We start from the raw sequence: 22,646 nt of genomic DNA on the forward strand, positions 1-22,646 counted from the left end.
GGAGGTGTCATTTCACGGGCTTTTAAGAAACAAACATGCATCCCAAATTCAACAATGGAATCTGAATTTGTAGCCTTTGTAGCTGCTGGAAAGTAAGCAGAATCGTTGAGGAATTTGATTTATGAAATTCCTTTGTGGCCAAATCCTATATCACCTATTTCTATACATTGTGATAGTGATGCCATCTTTAGGTGTTAGGCACAACATGGTATGTGAGCTCATTACTAATGGTATCATTTATATTGAGTTTGTTTGATCTCAACAAAACTTAGTTGATCACTTGATGAAGGGGTTAGCTAGAGACTTGGTAAAGAAGTCAGTTATTATGACATCCCCAATTTTAAGGCCATTTCAACTTTTTGTTTATGATTTATTTGAAATAGAGTTTATTTATAAATGCAAAATTTGGTTCCGTAAAAGTATTTTTTGAAGAAAATGTTTTTCATTGATTTATTAAAACTTGGGATGTCATAACTGATACAAAACATAAGCATAAACTTTACAGACCTTACAATAATTATACTGATGGCCTAGAACTCCTTGAATCTCTCAACATAGTGTACCTTCAATCCATTAACAGTGATACATAGAAACTGAGTGGGTCAGGTTGGGGAACCTGGTGAGCACATAGGATTTTCAACCCACAAATATATAGTTGTATATTTTATTTTACACAATTAACCCAATTACACATTCCCATTCTTCTCACTCCCTGATCCTAAGATGATGATCGTGATGGACCTATCCTAAAGGATCTCTGTGAGTATATAATATTACTATGGGGGTTCCGTAGCAATATATGTTAATAAGGCAATCCTGAAGAGGAATAGAGTACCCGAATGTTCATCTTTTCTTTTCCCTGAAAAGTATGATCATTAACACCCCAACCGGTGTTCCATCAGACTACCTAGAATAGTTAGTGGTCATCATCTATACTCTATTAGATGACTGGTCCCGGTAGTATAATGTGTGGCCTCTCACCATTACTTTATTTTATTCCCTAAAACTTTTACTACCCAATGTGAATACGATAAAGTAATTTATATAAAATCAAATCATATTATAGCACAAATATCAAGTACACAGATAGCAAGCACATATAACATTTAATATATACTTTATATCTATGTGTAACCTAAAAGTAACTATGCACTCACTTGACTTAGGTGGGTGACTGGTGATCTGGGTAGAGTTTTGCCTAACACCTTAGATGTTTCCTTAACGTGACCTAAGTATGATTAATACATAATCTTAGTTTAATGATCCTGGTTACTAATAGTAGTTTAGATTCATCACTAATCCCAATGTATACATAAAGATCTATCAAATAAGGATCAGTCAGGCATGACAGTTGGGAGGCAGGATCATTTCGGCATAATAGTTTTTCTGAAATCCAACAACCAAGCCAACGTGACCATTTTAGACACCTCTCCCCTAAGTAGATCAATCAATATAATGACTTGGAATTACTGATAAGTCTTATGCATAGGTTCATAATAACGACATATGACTATAAATATAAGTTACACTAAAAACAAAAGAGTGTAGCTTAACTTACATAGGTTTTAGCGAAAAATCGAGAAAATGCACGGCAGGACTCTGAAACCGAAAGCTCTACTTTTTGGACACCTCGACCCCTCAAAACCTTACTAAATACCCTAAGGAACCTCACAAAAATCAGACATAAGAATAGAAGAAAAGTTAGAGAGGTTTGGAGTTGAATTGTGAGGAATGAGCCATGAATTTGGAACTATAAATAGGCAATAAGCAGGTGCACGGTGAGTAGGGCCAATATGCGCGCCTCACATCTTGGCCTGCTGGCTCCCATGCTTGCTTGCCACGTGTCGATGAATCCCTGGTCCACCTCACCCCTTTCTAGAACATGCCATGTTTTGGCATGTCGTTGATCCACGTGTTGGATTTTCATGGTGCCACGTCACCATGTCTCATGCAAAGTTCGGCCATTGACCATGCCACGTGTCGCCTCCAGAACGTGCCACATCATCGCGTACGATTTTCTAGATTTACAAAATGATGTAACTTCTTCATATGAGCTACGTTTTTGGCGTTATTTATATCTCCGTAAAGCTCTCGACGAGATCTACAACTTTCGTTTAGACACCGTCAGCTAACTTTTACTTTATTTTTGAAGTTATATTTTTAACATGCTTAGACTGTTAAAGTCCGTTAAAAATTCATAACTCTCTCATACAATATCCGTTCTCGACTATCTTTATATCGGCGAAATCATATGGGAGAGATCTTCAACTCTCGTTAAGAATGTTTTTCTAACAATCAACCGATCTCTACTTCGGTTTCTAAGTCGTATATTGTTGCGCTAAAACTTCGAAAAATCATAACTTCCCCTTACGAAGTCAGCTTTGGACGTCCTCTATATGAATGCTCTCGGTTTAATGACTACTATGGATTTTGTTTAGATCACTTAGGCTAAAAAGTAATTTATCAAAAATTCACTTTTTATGATACGCAGACATGTGCCATTTTATTCGCGAAACTTCGAATAAGCATAACTTCTTCATATGAAGTCGGATTTTAGCGTTCTTTATATGTACGGAATCCTTATCACATATACTATAACTTATGTTAAGTTTATTTGTCCTAAATAATCTTCTATTAAAAGTCATTTTTAACGCTTATTATCTCTAAATTGACTAGCTCGAATCCGTGGGCGTTACAGTTATAGGGATGTGTTTAAGGCCCACTTGATATATCTATGGGTGAGATACCCAATTCCTTTCTAATACAATGTTAGAAGTTGAATTCAATATGGAAAGCTTGCTTATGGAAATTGGAACACATTTATTTTACTACATCCCAAGGTATGTGATTATAACATGTATAGTTATAGTAGGTTGATTAAGTTCATAATAGTTCTTTTGAAAAAGTGCATTAACAGGTGCATGATATAGAAGGGCTACCTATCAGAGTGCGAAGTATTGTCGCTTGAAGAAGCTTGGGCTAGGCTTTTTATACACTTATGAATGGATAGGGAGACATGGTTGTAATAGTGTCAAGTATGAAACATTAGATATTGTGTTTAACTTATGTGTATGATATCTTCAGTTACTAAAATGAGTTGAAGGCTTCAATCCTTAGGACACCCTAATTCTCGGGTATTTGAAATGTGTATTGTAATAATGCGGAAATTCAATCTTCAAGATATTTTCATTTATGCATGAGTTTGTTTTTGTGCTTGTTTTTGGTTAATGAAGGATTACACTAAAATGGGGCAGGAATGTTAGTGATTTTAGTGTTATCAACATATTTTAGTGTAGTTAATATTGCTAGTGAGACAAGTTGAGTTTTGTTTGCTTTCTGAGATTGGAGGTGTGGGGTGCACACTCAAAAAGTCTAATGTGAACTCAGGTATACGGGGGTCTGAGGGCAGCTCCCTTGGGTATAGGGTTCCAAGGGTAAGAGCCCTTTGCGCTTGGCGGGGTCTAGGGGAAGCGCCCCTAGCAGGGTCCAAGGGGCAGAGCCCCTAACTCATGATGATGTCAGATTCGGTTATGTCTAAATAACCATATTTCAACCATCTTTTTGGCGCCACAAACGGATGTAACCCCCGTAAACCAAACTTCAACCGATTTTCTATTGATATATAAAGTTGATTGAAGTTCCAAAATTCAGTTGGAACATATACAAATGAAAATAGATCATTCAATCTTTATGTCTCTCAAAACGACACATCAAGCAAAGGTATTTTGTGTTTTACAATTCGAATTAGGCCTGTAATTCGAATTGGTTTTGCTCTTGGATTATCTTTTTGCTCTTGGATTATCTCACTTCTCAATCCGTGTAGCCTGGACAATAAGGACGATTTACAAATTTTGGAAAGTGTTTGGAAACACAATCCTTGAATCTATCCGAGTTATATATATTGTTATTATGATTCCTTTATTTTCTAACATAAACTATTTTTTTGTCTTCTCATGCATCATTAATAACTTATGTACAATTAGTTAAATGACTGCAAAATACCCAACATTGGGGATCTTTTTAAGTTCTTTCTTTACCTTCTTTGCAAATAAATTAAAAGCAATACAAAACTTACAAGATTTTATTTACTCAACTAAATTTAAAAGATGTAAAATATATGCAAAATTAAAGTTAGGCTTGACAATTTAGTTGAAGTCCATCATGTGTGCTAAATAACCACATACATTGTTTCCTAAAGGATCACATTCTTCGACAATAGATGGTGTATTATATTGTTTGTTTGTTCTCATGAAATTGTGTCGAAATATAAAAGTAATTTTTCTCACAAGTATTTGGCGAGTTCGTTTGCGATCTAAATTCTAAAATTGATTACACGTAAAATATGTTTGCGAGACCATAATAAGCTAACCTTATGAACCATTGAATTATGGATGCAAAAGAGTCAAGCTACATGTGAGCTATTTGGTATCAACTCGTTAAACGCTCGACTTGATATCGATTTTAAAAGAGTCCAAGTTGAGGTCGAATTTAATATTAGACTTGTTTATTAAATGAGCTCGAGCTCAAGTTTGTGTTATTAAGCTCGATTAGGATCGCGAGCCTATATATAATATAAAATTTTATTTTTATTTTTATATATTAAAATAAATAAATATTTAGTAAACATCATCTTTTGAAATTAAATTATACCACATATGAGCCGAGCCCAAACACATATAATTCTTCACGAGCTGATCTCGAGTTCGATACCATAATAAATGACCTGAACTAAAAGCCCCAAAACATTTAGACGAGCCGAACTCGAGGTTGATCAGGCTCAAGCTCGTCTTGGCTCGTTTACAACCCGTACAATTAATCAATAATTTTCCATGTTACTTCACATAGTTGCATGGTTATTTTCTAGTAGAAGAAGATTGGTGGATTTTCAGTGCAAATCGGCCAAATACAGTCATTTTAATAAAGGGAAATCTTCGATTAAGTCCCAATATTTTTGGTCAAGTTAAGGTTTAATCCCAACATTTATTTTTTGAACAAAAAAATTCCGATTATCTATTTTTATATCATAATCTTTCATTTTATGTTGAAAAAACATAACGATTGTTTCACTAATTTGGGCAAAATATAAAATAATCGGGACTTTTCCTGTTCAAAAAATAAAAATTAAGATTAAACCGTAAACTAGCTTAAAATATTATGACTATCTCAAGGATTTTTCTTTAATAAATATCAAAGATTGTTCTTTAATAAATATCTTATAAAAGATGATGTTTGTAACTTGGTTTGGTGTTTTAAGAAGAATAGGAATATTCTTATAGGTTCTAATTCTTCATTTATAGCTTTGATCCCAAACCTGAATGATCCCAAATTTATTGTTGATTTTAGGCCTATAAGACTTATACGATGTCAATATAAAATCATTGGTAAATTACTTGCAAATCATTTGGCTATGGTTATTGATTCGATAGTAAGTAAGGAACAATCTGCTTTTATTAAAGGTCATCAGATTCTTGATGGTCATTTGATATTAAGTGATATTATTGCGTATTATAAGTGTTGCAAGAAAAAATCTTATGGTTTTCAAAGTGAACTTTGAGAAAGAATATGATTCCCTTTCCTGGGATTTTCTTTTTCAAGTCATGAATAAGATGGGTTTCACTGAAGTTTGGTGTGATTGGGTTAAAGCGACGTTGATTTCCTCTAGAGCTTCAATTCTTGTGAACGGGACCCCTACTGAGGAATTTCAAGTTCAACGAGGTCTTAGGCAGGGAGACCCTCTATCTCCTATTCTTTTTGTTATGGCTATGGAATGTTTTCATTTAGGTTTGTATGAAGCTAGCAGATCTCGAATTTTCAAAAGAGTTTCGATTGGAAATTCTGAATTGGAAATTTCTCATATTTTATACACTGATGATGCTATCCTTTTATGTGATTTGGAGGTGGATAACGCTAGAAAAACTATGAGTATGCTTTCAGCCTTTCAGCTTGCTTCTGGTCTAAAAATTTACTTATCTAAAAGTAAGTTATCAGGGATTGGAGTGGATTTTGATTGCGTTCAAATGGTTGTTGGAATGATAGGGTGTAGTGCTATCCGTTTTCCTTTTTTATACCAGTTGGAGGTAATATGAATAAGATGGCATCCTAGAATTTTCTAATTGACAAATTTGTGCGGAAATATTCTTCTTCGAAAGCTAAACTTCTTTCCATTGACAGTCGTTTGACTTTACTTATGTTCTTGATGGGCAGTATGGACATATATCCAATGTCTATTTGTAAGGTCCCTTATTCGGTTCTTAAAGTTCTTGAAGTGTTACGTGCCGGATTTTTTTGGGGTGCAGACATTGGTGAAAAGAAAATACATTGGATCTCTTGGAATCACGTTCTTAACTCTAATGAATCAGGAGGGTTAGGGATTAGCAGCTTGGTTGCTTTTGATAGAGCTTTACTTTACCGGTGGAAATGGTGTTTTTTATAATTCTTGGATTCTTTGTGGGCTAAGGTGGTGTATAGTTTACATTTTTATATAACATGGGATGTGGTTGGATCTAATTGATTTGGGGCGTTTAGTCCCCGGGTGAATATGAGTAAATGCATTCATTATTTGAAAATGAAAGGTTTTAATCTTGATGATTATTATGTTAAAAAAGTGAGCAATGGGCTAGCTACTAGTTTTTGGCTTGATTATTGGACAAGTTTAGGCTTGCTAAAAGATCTTTTTCCGCACGTCTTTGTGCTTGATTCTTCATCAACAACGTGTATTGCTGATAGGAATTCGCCAGAGAAGCTTTTAGCTGCATTTGGTAGATTACCAAGAGTGGGAGCTCCGAAATCTCAATGGAGTGCGTTGTGCTCTTTAATTCATAAGTATGTCTTCATGGAGGTTCCTGATAGATTTGTGTGGGATTTAGAGCTTCATGGTGATTTTTCGGTCTCTTCTACTAGGAAATTCATTGATTCTTGCTTGTTGATTGGCTCTCCTATTGCTACCAGATGGAATCATTTGATCCCAATAAAAGTAAATGTCCTTATTTGGAGAATTGAGCGGGATAAATTTCCTACAAGATTAAATCTTAGAGATAAAGGGATTTATTTAGATTCATTTCTTTGCTCTTTATGTTCGTATGTTGGGGAGTCTACATAACATATTTTCTCTTCGTGTAGCGTTTTAAAGTCGATTTGGAGTATGATTGCAACTTGGTGGAATCTAATTACCCCTCCTAATCTAACCGTGGCTTCAATTTTGTCTTGGGCTGACGTGTTAAAGATTGATCAGAAGTCCAAGTTGAAGTTTGAAGCGGTCATTGATGTTGCTTTTTGGTGTATTTGGAGTTTTCGCAACAAAATCGTTTTCGGAAAGGTAAAGCCTAGAAAAGATGAGTTATTTGATGATATTCGTCATGTTTCCTATTTTTGGATTTCGAATAGAAGTAGGAAAAATATCAAATCAAATAGCACAAAACAAAGTGGAATAACTCTCCAATTTTATTGAGAAAATATAACTCTAAAAACTCAATATTGTTTTCTGCATAGTTCCATGCCTCGGTATATATATATATATATATATATATATATATATATATATATATATTCCAAAACTACCAACTTGTAGAATAAGATTAGGAAACTTAAACCAACTTGCTTAAGCTTCAAGTTTACTTGGACTCCAAGTCCTACATGACTTAGGATTCCAACAATCACCCCCGAATCTCTAAGTCCTTTTAGAGACTTCTTCGATCCCGATCAAGCTTCGCATTTCCTTGAGCTTGGTTCGAGCTAGTGGTTTTGTAAGAATATCCGCCCTTTGTTCTTCACTGATAATGTATTCCACCTCCACCTGATTGTTTTCAACACAATTACGAATAAAGTGAAACCTCGTGTGAATGTGTTTACTCCTTCCATGAAAAACGGGATTCTTCGTTAGTTCGATAGACAACTTGTTATCAGCTCTAAGAACCACTTTCTCTTGCGCCTTATTCATGATTTCTCTAAGCAAATCTTGAAGCCATATTGTTTGACATGCAGTCGTCGTGGCCGCCATGAATTCCGCCTCGCAAGATGATAAAGCAACGATATCTTGCTTTTGCGAACACCATGTAATTGGAGATGACCCGTAGTAGAAAATGTGACCGGTTGTGCTTTTTCCGTCATCCGGGTCAACATTGTGACTACTATCACTATAACCAATAAGTCGCCTTTGTCCCATCCTCTCGTACTTGATTATGTATCCCGTTGTTCCTCGTAAGTACCTTAGAATGTGTTTGATTGCACCACCATGTGATTCTCTTGGACTTTGCATGTATCGGCTAACAACTCCAACCGCATATGCCATATCGGGTCTTGTTTGCAAGAGATATCTAAGACATCCTACCACCTTCCGATATTGTGTCGGGTCGATTTCAGGTTTATCTTTGGCCTTCGACAATTTATTTCCCGGTTCCATTGGAATGTGGGTAGGATTTCAATCATGTAAACCGGCTTCTTTTAGAATGCGTTGAGCATATGCTTCTTGCTTAGTAATCCCTGCTTCCTCTTGCTTAACTTCAATGCCAAGGTAATACGTCAATATTCCAAGATCCGACATCTCAATGTTCTTGGACATCTCTAATTTTAGCCTCTTGATCATGCTCAAATTTGTACCTGTGACAAATAAATCATCAACATAAATTGCTAAAATTAGCAAGTTAGATCCTTCACTTTTCCTGTACACCGATGGTTCTTTCATGCACTTTTGAAATTTCATACTCTTCAAAATCCCGTCAAGCTTCGTGTTCCATGCTCGAGGTGCTTGTCTTAGACCATATAGTGCTTTTGTAAGGCGATATACTTTATTCTCGTTGCCTTTCTTTATATAGCCTTCCGGTTGCGATATGTAAATGGTTTCCTTTAATTCTCCATGTAAGAATGTCGTTTTAACATCTAAGTGGTGAAGCTCCCACCCATGAGTAGCAGCTAGCTAAGGCTATAAGAAATCGGATGGTTTCGATTCGAGCTACCGGTGCAACTACTTCTTAAAAATCAATACCGGGTTGTTGCACCTACCCTTTAGCAACCAACCTTGCCTTGTATTTATTAATGGTGCCGTCTGCAGTTTTCTTCAATTTGAACACCCACTTGAGTCCAATTGGCTTCACCTCCATAGGCTTGTTCACGATAGTTAAAGTATTATTCTTGTTTATCGAATTAATTTCCGCATCCATGGCTTTAACCCACTCTGGTTCTTTCTTCGCTTCTTCAACCGATACCGGCTTGTCATTGGTTGTTAGAAGGAGTTGTTCGAGATTATCAAGATCAAGCTCATAATCTTGAAATCGTCTTGGAGGTACTCTTGTTCTCGAGGGCCTTTAGTTTGCAGTTCCTTGTTGAACATTATTATTAACCGGACTTGGTTGTTCATTTGGATCATTATTTACACCGTTTCCTTGGTTGTTGTTCGTCTCGTCTCTCGGATAGTCCCATGGTATTATTAATGAGCCCGGTTCTTCAATGTTGGTTCCTGTTTCTTTAAACCAATCCCACCCTTTGGTTTCATCAAAAATAACATCTCGACTTACGATTATTTTGTGTCATTGGGTTAAATAATCGATAAGCTTTCGTACCCGGTTCGGAACCAACATGCAGTAGTGGTTTTGATCTTGCATCCAACTTCTTTAGATTAACCGGTTCAACTTTTGCATGTGCTAGACACCCAAATATACGGACATTTTCTAAATTCGGTTTTCTTTTATACAACTTTTCGTATGGAGTTGTATCACCAAGGACTCTTGTGTAAACGCGATTGATTAGATTTGTAGAGTGATTTACCGCTTCTCCCCATAAGTAGTTTAGAACATGCATTGCCTTCATTATACTTCGTGTCATGTCCATAAGTGTTCGGTTTCCGCGTTCCACAATTCCCTTCTGTTGTAGAGAGTATGGGGCGGTAACACTACTACAAAACCGATAATAGAGTACTGTTAAAATAGGTATTATAATACGGTTATGTGGCCGTATTCTAAGGGGGGAGTTTCCTATTTGAAGCTTTAATAGAGTACGGTTATACAACCATACTCTATAAGTACAATAGAATACTGTTCTTTATAAACAACCGTATTTTATAACTAGAAAATTTATTAAAAAAAATAGATTGCAGTTTTGTGTGGCTGAGACATGTTACTGAGTTTGGGCTTGTGATCACTATCTATCAAATTGATTCAAGCTTCATACCTGAAGAGAACTAAGTCCCGCTCAGAAAATAATAGGAATAATCAAGCCATAATCATAACTAAATTGACAGATCTTACTGCAAGATTGAAGCAACTGGAAAATTCAAATTGGATGTAAATGTTAAAGTTAGATGATTGTTGGCTTGTCGCAAAGCAAAATTTACACTTCATTGTACCACAATTAAGGTTGCAATTTCATCAGATCAATGTAAGCAACAAGGGTAACTAGAAATTCTAATCTATCTATGCTAATCTACAGCTTCAGGCATTCCTTGGATAAGAATTTGAGATTTCAATGATGTGTTATGTTGGTCGCTCTCTTTAAGTCATTCCAATTTCCTTTCTGAGATTAAGTCCCTTGCTTCATCATAACATAAATCATTCAGCCATATAATTAAAGTCACCTTAAAAGAAAACCATATATGCCTCATATATCGTTGACAAACCATCATCCAGATACTATTAAGAGCAACACCGGTTAAAATAAAAACATGTCAATGAAAGAATGTACCCACATATGCTACACAAAGAATTTGAATCGAAGATCACAGTCTGCATGCCTAAATGATCCACATCCAAAGGGAGTTGTTTCCGACCATCCTAAAGAGAATCAAGATATCTCGGGAAGCGGAAGAGACTGCTTAGGATGAATGTCTGGGTAACAAAGACGAGGAGGTGTAGTCAAGGAGATAACTCAATGTAAAATAAAAAATAAGTTGAGCACGCAAAAAAGTAAGATAAGAATAGGAATGGTAGCATACTTACCCGCCGAAGTAAAAGACATTGCCCGAAATATACATAATCAAAATTGTAATTGCAACGATTTCCGGCCTCTTGATCTGTAGAAAAGTGATAATTCACAAACCACATAATCTGAATTTGGCGATTGTGGTCCACAGACCCTTAACAAATCTCATCCTGAACATTAAATTGAAACTATATGTCATGTTTTAAGTAAGCTAAAACAAAGATTACCTTAGCTTCCCCTCATTTTTTAATCAAAACCACATGATAATGCATGCCTCCATTACCTCCAACAAACACCAGATTAACTATTACTTTTAGAGAAAAGACTTCCTGCAGCCATAGTGAAGGAAATTGATAATATAATAAAGAGATAACATCTCACAAAGTGGAATTGAACAACTTTTTGATTAGGCTTTTCTTCCTGTAATAGTTGATCTGCAACAAAACAGCCACACAAGCTAACGACATATATAGACATTATATCAAACAGTTGGTCTACAATAAAGCAACTGCAAATACTTTATGCACAATATCTTTGATTTTTTCCCTTATCTTGGTTGACTAATGAACCTGAAGTGAATCAAAAGGAAACCAAGAACAAGTTCAAAATTGAAAAATGAGTACTAATTCCATGAAACAGTATTTTAGACGTTACCCACATCGATCGAGAAGAAGGTCCGATCAGTGGTTCCATCTCTATTATTCACCCCCAGATATGCATTGTCGCCGTTAATGATCAAAAGTTCCTAAACGAACCATGGATTTTAGTGCAAATGAGGGGGGATAGACGATAGTTGATGAAGGAAGAACCCTAAACAAACCCCTATGCGTTTGAGTAAATATTTGAGAGTGGGGGTTAGGATGTGGGTAGGGAGCGGGAAAATGAAACTTTGCTTTAGTGGGAAATTGAAAATTTCATTTTAAACGCTAAGAAAATATGGCTAACCTAACCAGCCGTTTTTATGTAGTTTTTCTAGATAAACACCAAATATATTACTATCCTTTGTTTCTCAACCATACTTTATGTCCTTCCCGAAACCCATTTCTGATTATATAATACCGAATCCATTATAACAGTATTATATTTAGAGTTTTCTATTAGCCCTTTTGTAGTAGTGTAAGGTGGCGTTTGACTCCGTTTTGATCACAAAAAGAATTAAACTCGAGAGAAGTAAACTCACCTCCTCGATCATTTCTAAACACTTTCAAAGGCTTTCCAATTTCATTCTCCACCAAAGCTTTAAATTTTTTGAAGTGTGTAAACGCGTCACTCTTTTCTTTCATGAGATAAATCCACATAAATCGTGAAAAATCATCAATTAGTGTAAAAATATACCGATTTTGACCCTTGGTTACCGGCGTGACCGGACCGCATAAATCACCATGAACTAGTTCCAATGGTCTTTTTGCTTTGTATGTTGTCATAGTCGGGAATGACTTTCTTGTTTGCTTGCCCACCAAGCAAGACTCACACAATTGATTCTCGTGATCAAATTTGGGTAACCCTTTGACTAAACCTTTCTTGAACATCCTTTTCATTGACTCGAAATTGATGTGCCCAAGTCTCGCATGCCATCGTCATGTATCTTCACTTAGTCTTGAATGAAGGCAGATAGGTACAACAATTTGTAATTTTATTTTATAGAGGCGGTTTGGAATTCTTTGTACCTTCATTAATAAGCAATTATCGGCATCGTGCATGGTCAAATAGTAGTCTTTCATTCGAATATCACACCAGGCTTCGGTTGCTTGTCCGAGACTAATAATATTGTTCTTGAGATCCGATATGTAGTAAATCTCCGTCATCAGCCTTTGTTGACCCCTCTTGCCTTGGAAAAGTATAACACCTTTTCCTTTGATTTTTACACACGAATTATCTCCAAATTTAACCCTCCCGGTTATGCCTTCATCAAATTCGGAGAAAAATGACCGATTTCCCGTCATGTGATTGTTTGCCCCAATCCAAGTACCACACATCGTTGTCTTGTGAGTCGTATCGAGACGGTATCACCTTTTCTTCGTTTAAAAATACGGTCTCGTCGGTATCGTAATATTCGGCAAAATTACTTTCTTGTAAGTTTTTAATTCGATCCGGACATTGAGATGCGAAGTGGCCCGGTTTATCGCACCGGTAATAAATAATTTTGGACCGGTCTTTTTTTGGTTTGTGGTTCGGATCAGAATTAGAATTGGGCTTCCCACCTTGGGCTTGTGTTGAATTTTTTGATTTATTTCTGTATGGGTTGTGATTGGATTTGGGCCCATTTGAACTTTTTGATCCAGCTGACCCAGATCCGGATCCGTCTCTTTGATTATACCCACCCGATCCACCAGCCCCTTTCCATTTGCCCTTCGTCGCTCCATGGTTCTTCCGATTCGAGCTTCCATCATGGTCGACGAACAGAGCCCTCGTCTGATCCTCACCACCGATCTCGTCCTCCCTAATCCGCTCCTCATATGCCTTAAGTCTTCCCACAACATCCTCGAAGCCGATTGTCTTCAAGTCCAGTACTTGTTCCAAGGAAGCGACAATATGGATGAAGTTTCTCGGTACCGATTTTAGAAATTTCTTGACCATCTTGTATTCTTCAACCGATTCACCAAGGGATGCTACTTCAGATGCGATTCTAGCTAGTTTCCTTGCAAACGAGTCGATCGATTCCGAGTCAGTCATCCTCAATTGGTCGAATTCTGCCATCAAGGTTTGTAACCTTGCCTCCTTTACACGATCTGCACCTACATGACTTGTTTTGATTGCTTCCCAGAGTTGTTTTGCAATTTCCACATCGCCGATCTGCATAATCAGGGATTCAGGGATTGCCTGATACAAAAGCCCCATTGCCAGGTAGTTTTTCTCTTCATTCTCTTCTGTTCTTGGGTCAATTATACTCCATGCCTTATGAATTCTTAGCACAACCTTCATACGCAGGGAGAAAACTGTGTAATTTATGGAATTAAGCATGGTACATTGAACTAACGTTGATCCAATTTCCTTCACACTCACCGGAGCAGGTCCTCCGTCTCCCCCTGCATCAGCCATGTTGACCTGACTCGTCATGTAAGTCCCCAAAATGCTTGTGTATTAATCAGATCCAATTGATGGTGCGGAATCCCAATCAATTGGATGATGTCATATCAAATAGAAGAGAAGAATAACTTGAATCTTCAATGTATTGAATAGATTGGAATGATGCTCCTTTACATGAGATTCACACACACAAAACCTCTCTCTAGTTTCTCTCTCTAGAATACCTTACCCCCTCTTGTTCATTCTCTACTCCTCACCCCTTACACCTATATTTATATGGAACATGGTCCGAACACAGTTCACGGTCGTGATTGGGTTTACGGCCGTAAACCCGTTTACGGCCGTAAACACCTACCTAGCCGTAAACACATAAAATATTACATAAAAATACAATTTGCTAGAAAAGTAAAGTATAAACCATATTTTGACCCAACAATCTCCCCCTTGGTTTATAGCTTTCTTTTCTTTTCTTAAATGACCCAACAAACTCCCCCTTGGTTTATAGCTTTCTTTTCTTAATTGACCCAACAAGCTCCCCCTAAAAAGTAGCTGGCTTTTCTTGTCAATCTTCATCGAGAGCTTGGCTTCAGCATTAATCTTCAAATTCTTCACAACTTCAAGATGAACTTGATGAATCTTCAATGAATGACTTCATCTTGAGCAGTTGGGCTTTTCTTCAGAATTTGACATTGAACGCACATTGGGTGAGGAGGCTTCTTGTACTGATTCTTGAAAGATAGCACTTTCAGCTTGAGAATCTTCAGAGAGAACATCAGAGAGAACAAATCTTCTGGATCACTTCAGCAGGTTCAAGATAGCAGCAGACTGATTGAGGAGGCTTCAATGCAATCCGTCACATAATCTTCAATTTCTTAATTTTCTGATTTTTGTTTGGTTTTTAAATTTTTTTTAATTCTCCCCTAATTTTTAAATTAGAAGAACACTATGAACAAACTTAACAAAAACAAAAATAATAGCTAACTTTAAGAGTGATTTGGGATCAAAGTTTTTAGACAGCCTTTATCCGTTTATCAGTACCTTTCCCTTCATGAATAGATCTGGTCAATCGCCGGTATTGTGGTCCACTTAAACACGAGAGATTGTGACAAAATTAGGACATACTATAAGTGACAAGACAATGTGATCCTAAGTTCCTAGATAATATTCCTTAAGGACCATTCAACTGACGACGACCAAAGATATTGTTGTCCACCTAAATTGAGCAGCGAGATCTACAGACAACCTAGTGATTGTTCAATTTTAAATGTACTAGAACATGTTTCCCGCTTCCTGACATACCCCAATAATCAGGAACTTCCAAAGTACTCCTTACTTTAGGTGAGCAGACAATTATTATGAGAGAAGTCAGATTTAGAGTGCATATGCTATACACCCAGGTCGGATCTCTTCCAATCTCGTAGAGGGTGAAACATATGACTAACCAGATTTAGAGGGATTAAGAAGTAGAATGGTGCATATGTTGTGTACCAGGTCGGATGTATTTCAATCACGCAAAGGAGACAGCATATGACTAACAGACAGGAAGAATTGCATAGATAGAAAATGCAGAGAAATAGAATTACATATGTCACAGTCCAGGTCGGATGTATTTCAATCACGCAGAGGAGGCAACATATGACTAACAGAAAGAAAGCAAGAAAATAATTTCCTACAGACCTACTTTATCGGAATTCCCCAGTCGCCCCATCAATACCGGAATTAAGGACAAAGTCCGTACATCGAGGAAGAGTTAAACCACAGTTCTAGATACAGATTATTTTAGTGTAACCGGTGGATTATCATGTATATCTCCCTGCTCAACCTATCTGAGCGTCGTATTGTCAGGCTAAATGGATCTATCTAGGTCAAGATTTTTCAAGTCTCTAGATTCTTTAAGTTCATTAATGCCTAGTCAAGTCCATTTTAATCTTTCGTGCCTACCAGCGCATCGAACACAGAGCCTAGACAATTCAGATTCAGTCCCTTACACAGATTCAGATTGCCTGTTATCACATGATTATATCACTTCCCAAAACATCTCCCTCAAGCACATTTCATTAACACCATATTTTTGGATTTTCTGATTTTCTAATGTTTTTGGATTTTTGAGATTTTCAATTTTTTTGTTTAGTTTTTATTTCTCCCCCTAAATTTGTGCATAGGAGAGAAACGAAAGTAAATGCGCAAATTTAAACTATCCTAAAACAAAAATTAGTCTTTAAAGCGAACCAGCTTAACAAAAAACTCAGGAGTATAGATAAGAAAACTCAAACCGTAACTCACCGATTGAATTTGCATCCAGAAGGTCTGAGAACAGCACGCGTAATCTCAGAACAGATCCGAAAATTCTTCATGTCATTAAGCACTAACCCCGTTTGTGATCTCTTCCTTTCTTCCTTTCCCGCAAAGGACGCATACTCTCAAATAATGTTCTGAGTGTTGTATAGTTGAGAGATGCCTCCTATCATGTGCCTGGAACAACCACTACCAACAAACCGAAGTCTGATGATATGCCTTCATAGGTGCTCCGACACAGAGCGGGATTAGTTGGTCTTTGGAACCCAGTCCATTTTGAAACTGGGTCGACCTTTGTCATCTACGCAAGATACATTCTCCCATGACATGTCCTGTTTATCACAAACAGAAGATGTAGAAATATTAGAGTCATTAGTTGATTTGGGAGATTGAACCTTCGAAACGCATTTGTAGTTGGGTTTAACCCATTTCTTTTTAGATATGATGGGTGGCTCAGTACTTGCTTTTGAGCTTGATGTCGGCCGTTGAGATGACTTTGACCTAACCGGTCTTTGTTTCACTGGAGCATCTCTTGGATTGGGCTTCTTGGCCGACATTTCCTTCTTGCCCTTGGGATTCGGATTCTTGGCCTTCTGCGCGTTCCAGTCATCCCGACTCAGCAATTTGTAGCAAGTTGTGGAGTTAGGCCAATGTGGTTTATGTGTTGTTCAGATGATAAGCTAATATAAACTTCATCATAACAACTTGGCAAGGAGTTTCAGACCATGTCAATGGCCAACTCCTCGTCAAAATGCACATTGAGCTTAACAAGGCACTCCACGTATCTTTGCATTCTCTACACGTTATTGCAGACAGACTCTCCCTATTTCATCTTGCAAGCCATGAGGAACTTGACCACTTCAAATTTCTCTTGACGAGCTCTCTTGTGGTACTTTTCCACAAGGTCATTGTTCATCTCAAATGGCTAGTAGTCCCCATAGAACCTTTGCAGTTCAGCTGTCATTGTGGCGACCATGATGCACATAACTTTTGTTGCATCGTCGTCGTGTTTCTTGTAGGAGGCTAGTTGTTCTAGAGTAGATTTGGCTTCACCGATTTCAATGAGTTCCTTTCCAAGGACATATTCTTTGCCCTCGAATCGAAGATCCATCTTGATATTGCGCATCAAATCATTATAGTTGGTGCCATCAAATGTCACTTTGGATACGATAGAGAGTAGGTAGAAACCCGAGTTGTGGGTTGACGATGAGGGAGCAGAAGCATCACCAGGAGTAGACATCTATATAGAGAATAACAGTTTTAGTTAGATGACAATAATCCTTAATATTTTAACCCATAATACATGATTATGGCTAGGATCCAAAATAAAATTTCACAACTAAGAATAGGGATGCCGTAATCTTATTGCGAATTTTATGAAGGTAGGTAAAGGTAATTTACCAATTTCAAACTATGAAATTCCTAGATCTTTTGAGATTCATTGAGTCTATCAATGTCATGTTTAATATCAAATTATGCTCTTCTATTTGTGACTGGGATACTGAGGATCACAAACAAGATGTGAATAACCATACAAATATGTTTAGCATTCTCGATGTCATTTATCATCTCGTATTAATGTGCCGGTTAACCACACGCGCTCCATTAATCAACGATAAGTTTCAAGATACCCATTATTTCTCTTTATAGTCACTATTAGTGTGTCGGTTAACCATACACGCTCCACTAACTACTATAAAGCATAATGTGTTATTTTATGGATTAACATACTTTTCACATTTTTTCTAAAGTAACTAAGAGTGGGATTTAAAAAAACAATTTAGTTACTTTTATATCATTATACTTATTAATGAAGTTATTTGTCATATCAGATCCGTTCTGATAATGACCCTCCACCAAACAAGGAAACGGTGGGTAAGAGTGGACACCCATTCAACTACCATTTTATAGACAGTTTCCTTATACCCCTTTATAGTTCAATTTTCTGAATGAGGCATACTAGCGATTCTACTGACTAAATCTTATACATATAATAATTAACTTTTAATATATTAAATATAAGGTGTATTTTAAAAACTTTTCAAAATACTAGGTTTAAATTAAATTTTCAAAATTTTCAAAATTAATTTAATTTAAAATAAACCAATTATGTTTTAATCATTATCTTTTAATTAATCAAATAATTAAATGTAATTGAAACATAAGGATAATTCACAAATTCAAGATACAGATATCTAATTACTAAGATAATTATTCAGATTTACATACAATTAAAAAACATTATCTAAAGTAATTATTCTAATCAATTTATGAATTAAGAAAAAACAATTTTAGCTGATCTGAGGGTCCACCACGTCATGGCAGACAATTTCCATGTCGTGGTCGAACGAAAAAAGATGTGTATTCGAAGATCACCATGTCTTGGCAGAAGAACACCATGCCATGGTGTTGCAACAGAATGGCGATTTTGTTTTTCCTCATTTGGGTTTTGTTCAAGTTCAAGCAATGTGCATTCAATAGTTAGACAACCATACGCTATGATACCACTGATGGGTTTTACATGCATTAACGCGGATAAACCCTTAACACTTAAGGGTACATGCAACCTATTAGATCTAGTCATCACTCTATTCGTGTAACGTGCTATTGAACAACAAGAACCCTATAACCCTAGGTATTTTCAAAATTAAAAAGAGAAAAAAATACATTTTTTATTGTTGTAGCAAACATTCAAAACAATCCTTCTCGTAGTTGCTTGGAAACTAGCACTACAAATGGCGTGCCTCTGATGGTTCACACCCAACATTAGCAACTAGGAAACTTGAAGAGATGATAGGGGAGAGACAAAAATTTGGCTATCTCTTTGTAAGGAGGAGTGGTTGAAATTTATGAATCCAGGGAGGTGTTTATATAGCTTAAGGAAACTTGGGGCCAAAGCTAGGGTTTTTGGGATAAGGCCTAGATTAATTAATATAATAATCAAGTTGCATTAACTTCTTATCCTTACCCTATGGACGAAAATTCTAGGCTTACCCTAGCCACTTTTTTTCCACTTCATTCCATGAGGTTCTACAGCCTTCCTTCTTCAACTTTCAATAAATAACCAAACAGTCTCTGCACTTTTAATTAATCCAATTAATCCCAAAATTAATTCTAATTAATTTCTGATTAATTTTTAATTAAATATTACTATTTCTAATTAATATATTATTGCCATAATATATCAACAAATTCATTTATTTCTATTTATTAATCATATAATAAACAAATAAATTAGTCTCTCTCTCTCTCTAAAAGTCATCCTATCCAATTACTAGGTTTGAGGTCAACCCAAAATGACTTTGCCAATAGTTCAAGATTATACTAATTTTGTAACACCCAAAAATTCAAACCAATTTAAACTTTTAAAAACATTTCAAACCATTAAAAATCATTACAACTTTGTTTTCAAAATGTATAATATCAGAGTTTTCCCAGAAACATAGACAAAACATGAGGAGCTGTACGATCACGCCTTCGCCTTGCCGCGATCCCCTGATGTACCTGAAACAATAAACTGAAACTGTAAGCCCGAGAGCTTAGTGAGTTCCCCCAAAATACCGATACACATACAGTCCATATAAACATATCATAACAAGCTGAAAAACATGTAATGGGTCCCCAGCTTTACAGACTGGATTACCCCTGAGCCCACAGTACGAGTCTCCCTTTAGCCCGTAACTGGAATGCTCCCGAGCCCACAGTACGAGTCTCCCTTTAGCCTGTAACTGGAATGCTCCTGAGCCCACAGTACGAGTCTCCCTTTAGCCCGTAACTGGAATGTTCCTAAGGTCTGTTGGCTACCGCACGGAGCAGTACAACCTCAACCCATCCCACATAACATAAAACATACCACATAACCACTGAGCATGCAATAATCATATAACATCACAGGTAGTCCTACAGGTCTACCTAACTGACATAACTACTAGCATGCAACACTAACTTATACTCAACATCTAACACTGCTAGAATAACATATTCAATGGGCCGGCCTTGGTGCCTTAGACCCCTTAGTATAGTGAGGATAACTCACCTTGCAACTGTCGTCTGAAACTAGAAAGCTCAACTCCCGGATTACCAACACGAACTCCACCACCTATAGTTACCATAAAACCCTTTTTCATAAATCTCCAAATTACCAGAATACCCTCAGAAGTCAACTGGTCAACTCTTGGTCAAAGTCAAAGTCCACAGTCAAAGTCATCAGTCCATGTTGACTCGACTCGTCGAGTGCAGTTCATCGACTCGTCGAGTCCTTCCTGAACTTGAGAAGTCGTGAAATCCTTGATTGGCTCGTCGAGTTCCCCTTTAACTCGCCGAGTTCATACGTGTCCAAGAATTAGAAGAAACCCTAGCCGACTCGCCGAGTCTTCGAACGACTCGCCGAGTTCAAGGCAATCTTCAATGGACTCGCCGAGTTTGTTCATCAACTCGACGAGTTCACGACCATCTTCATATGACTCGCCGAGTTGACTATGCAACTCGCCGAGTCCTTGCAGACCTTCATCCATGCAGACACTTTTTAAGCCATGCCAAGGTTCCAGATTACAGATCCAAGCTTCTAATGCATGTTTAACACGTAAAGTTGCAAACTTTACACACATGCAAGGCCCTAAAGGCTCTAAATGACCAATCTAAGCTTCTAATGGAGCTTTACACCATAGGAGAGTCTCATCCTTGCAAAAACTGGAAACTTTATGGACTTAGGACTCAAAAGAGGTTCAGATCTGAAGTTTCAACTTCAGATCTAGCTCTCATACCAAAATCCCTTCATGAATAACTAAAGAAAGCCCTAGTTTTCACATATGAATGATTCTAGAAGAAAAAGAGGTTAAGGTAACAGTTGGTTACCTCCAAAACGTGCCCAAACTGAAGTAGACTCTGGATCCACATGGAAATCTTGATGCTAGCCTCTTGATCTACAAGTTTCCTTCACAAAAGTCACTCCCCAAAGCTCCAAAACACTCTCCAAGCTCTCACTCACAGCAATTAGGGTTTCTGGGTCTCAAGAGGGTGATAGAGGACAGTGGGAGGCGCTAATGGTCCAATATATAGGGTGCAAAAACCCTGAAAATTAGGGTTTTCACTGTCAGCTCCTACTCGTCGAGTCCCATGCCGACTCGACGAGTCACTCATTAATTGACGTGTCTTGGCCCGCTGCTACTCGACGAGTCATAGCGCTAACTCGTCGAGTAGACCTTCAACATAAAGTCTAAAAGGAAAAATATTAATAATACCTGACGGTTGGGATGTTACAATTCTCCCCCACTTGACTTAGACTTCGTCCTCGAAGTCAGCTGTAGCGAATAACTCCGGGTAATGCTCCCGCATCTCAGCCTCCGACTCCCACGTCCACTCGGATACCCTCCGATGCTCCCATTGTATCTTTACCAACGGAACCTCCTTGTTGCGCAGGACTATCACTTTTCTTTCCGAAACGGAAATCGGCCTCTCAATATAATTCAGGCGCTCATCAACCTGAATGTCATCCAGTGGCACCACTGCCTCCGGGTCCACAATGCACTTTCGCAACTGCGAAACGTGGAAAGTACTGTGGATCCGACTAAGCTCCTCCGGCAGCTCTAGTCTGTAAGCCACCTTCCCAACCATGACAATGATCCTGAACGGACCAATATATCGGGGACCCAATTTTCCCCTCTTCCTGAAGCGGGTCACACCCTTCCAGGGCAAGACCTTCGGGAGTACCATGTCAACGACCTGAAACTCTAACTCGGATCAGCGTCGGTCAGCGTACCTCTTCTGCCGAATCTGAGCGATCTGCAGCCGCTGTCTAACCTGCTGAATCTTCTCGGTAGTCTGCAAGACCACCTCCGTCCGACCCATCACCCTGTGACCAACCTCACCCCAACAAACCGGGGTGCGACATCTCCGCCGATACAACAGCTCGAATGGCGGGGCGCCAATGCTGGAATGATAGCTGTTGTTGTAGGCGAACTCTGCAAGCGGTAGGTGGGAATCCCAGCTCCCACCGAAATCGATGATACACGCCCTCAACATATCCTCGTGGGTCTGAATGGTCCGCTCGCTCTGACCATCAGTCTGCGGATGGAAGGCTGTGCTGAAGTGCAACCGTGTGCCCAGCTCCTCGTGAAACTTCTGCCAGAAGCGGGAGGTAAACCTGACATCCCGATCAGAGACAATGGAAACGAGAACCCCATGGCGAGACACGATCTCGCAAACGTACATGTCGGCCAATTTTTCGGCCGATGAGCTCTCCCGTATGGCCAAGAAATGGGCACTCTTGGTCAATCGATCCACGATAACCCATATAGCATCAAACCCCTTTGCCGTCCTCGGCAACTTGGTAATAAAATCCATCGTGATATGTTCCCATTTCCACATGGGGATCTCCAGGGGCTGCAGCTTGCCATGCGGCCTCTGATGCTCGGCCT

General features: G+C 38.0%; 1 protein-coding gene across 1 annotated transcript; it reads right to left on the minus strand.

The window, feature by feature from the left end:
* Positions 1 to 12,816: 12,816 nt before the first annotated feature.
* Positions 12,817 to 13,947, minus strand: LOC145114000 (uncharacterized). The gene has a single exon (XM_079050025.1). It carries the CDS (start codon positions 13,945 to 13,947, stop codon positions 12,817 to 12,819), a length of 1,131 nt encoding a protein of 376 aa, XP_078906151.1.
* Positions 13,948 to 22,646: the final 8,699 nt, after the last annotated feature.

Source organism: Lactuca virosa, chromosome 5 (assembly GCF_052849685.1).
Source record: "Lactuca virosa cultivar CGN04683 chromosome 5, Lactuca_virosa_CGN04683_v6, whole genome shotgun sequence".
In the NCBI taxonomy this organism is placed as follows: domain Eukaryota; kingdom Viridiplantae; phylum Streptophyta; class Magnoliopsida; order Asterales; family Asteraceae; genus Lactuca; species Lactuca virosa.

Bases quoted from the DNA above. Each gene is read 5' to 3' on its own strand.
- LOC145114000 (XM_079050025.1), bottom strand. From the start codon at position 13,947: ATGGCTGATGCAGGGGGAGACGGAGGACCTGCTCCGGTGAGTGTGAAG.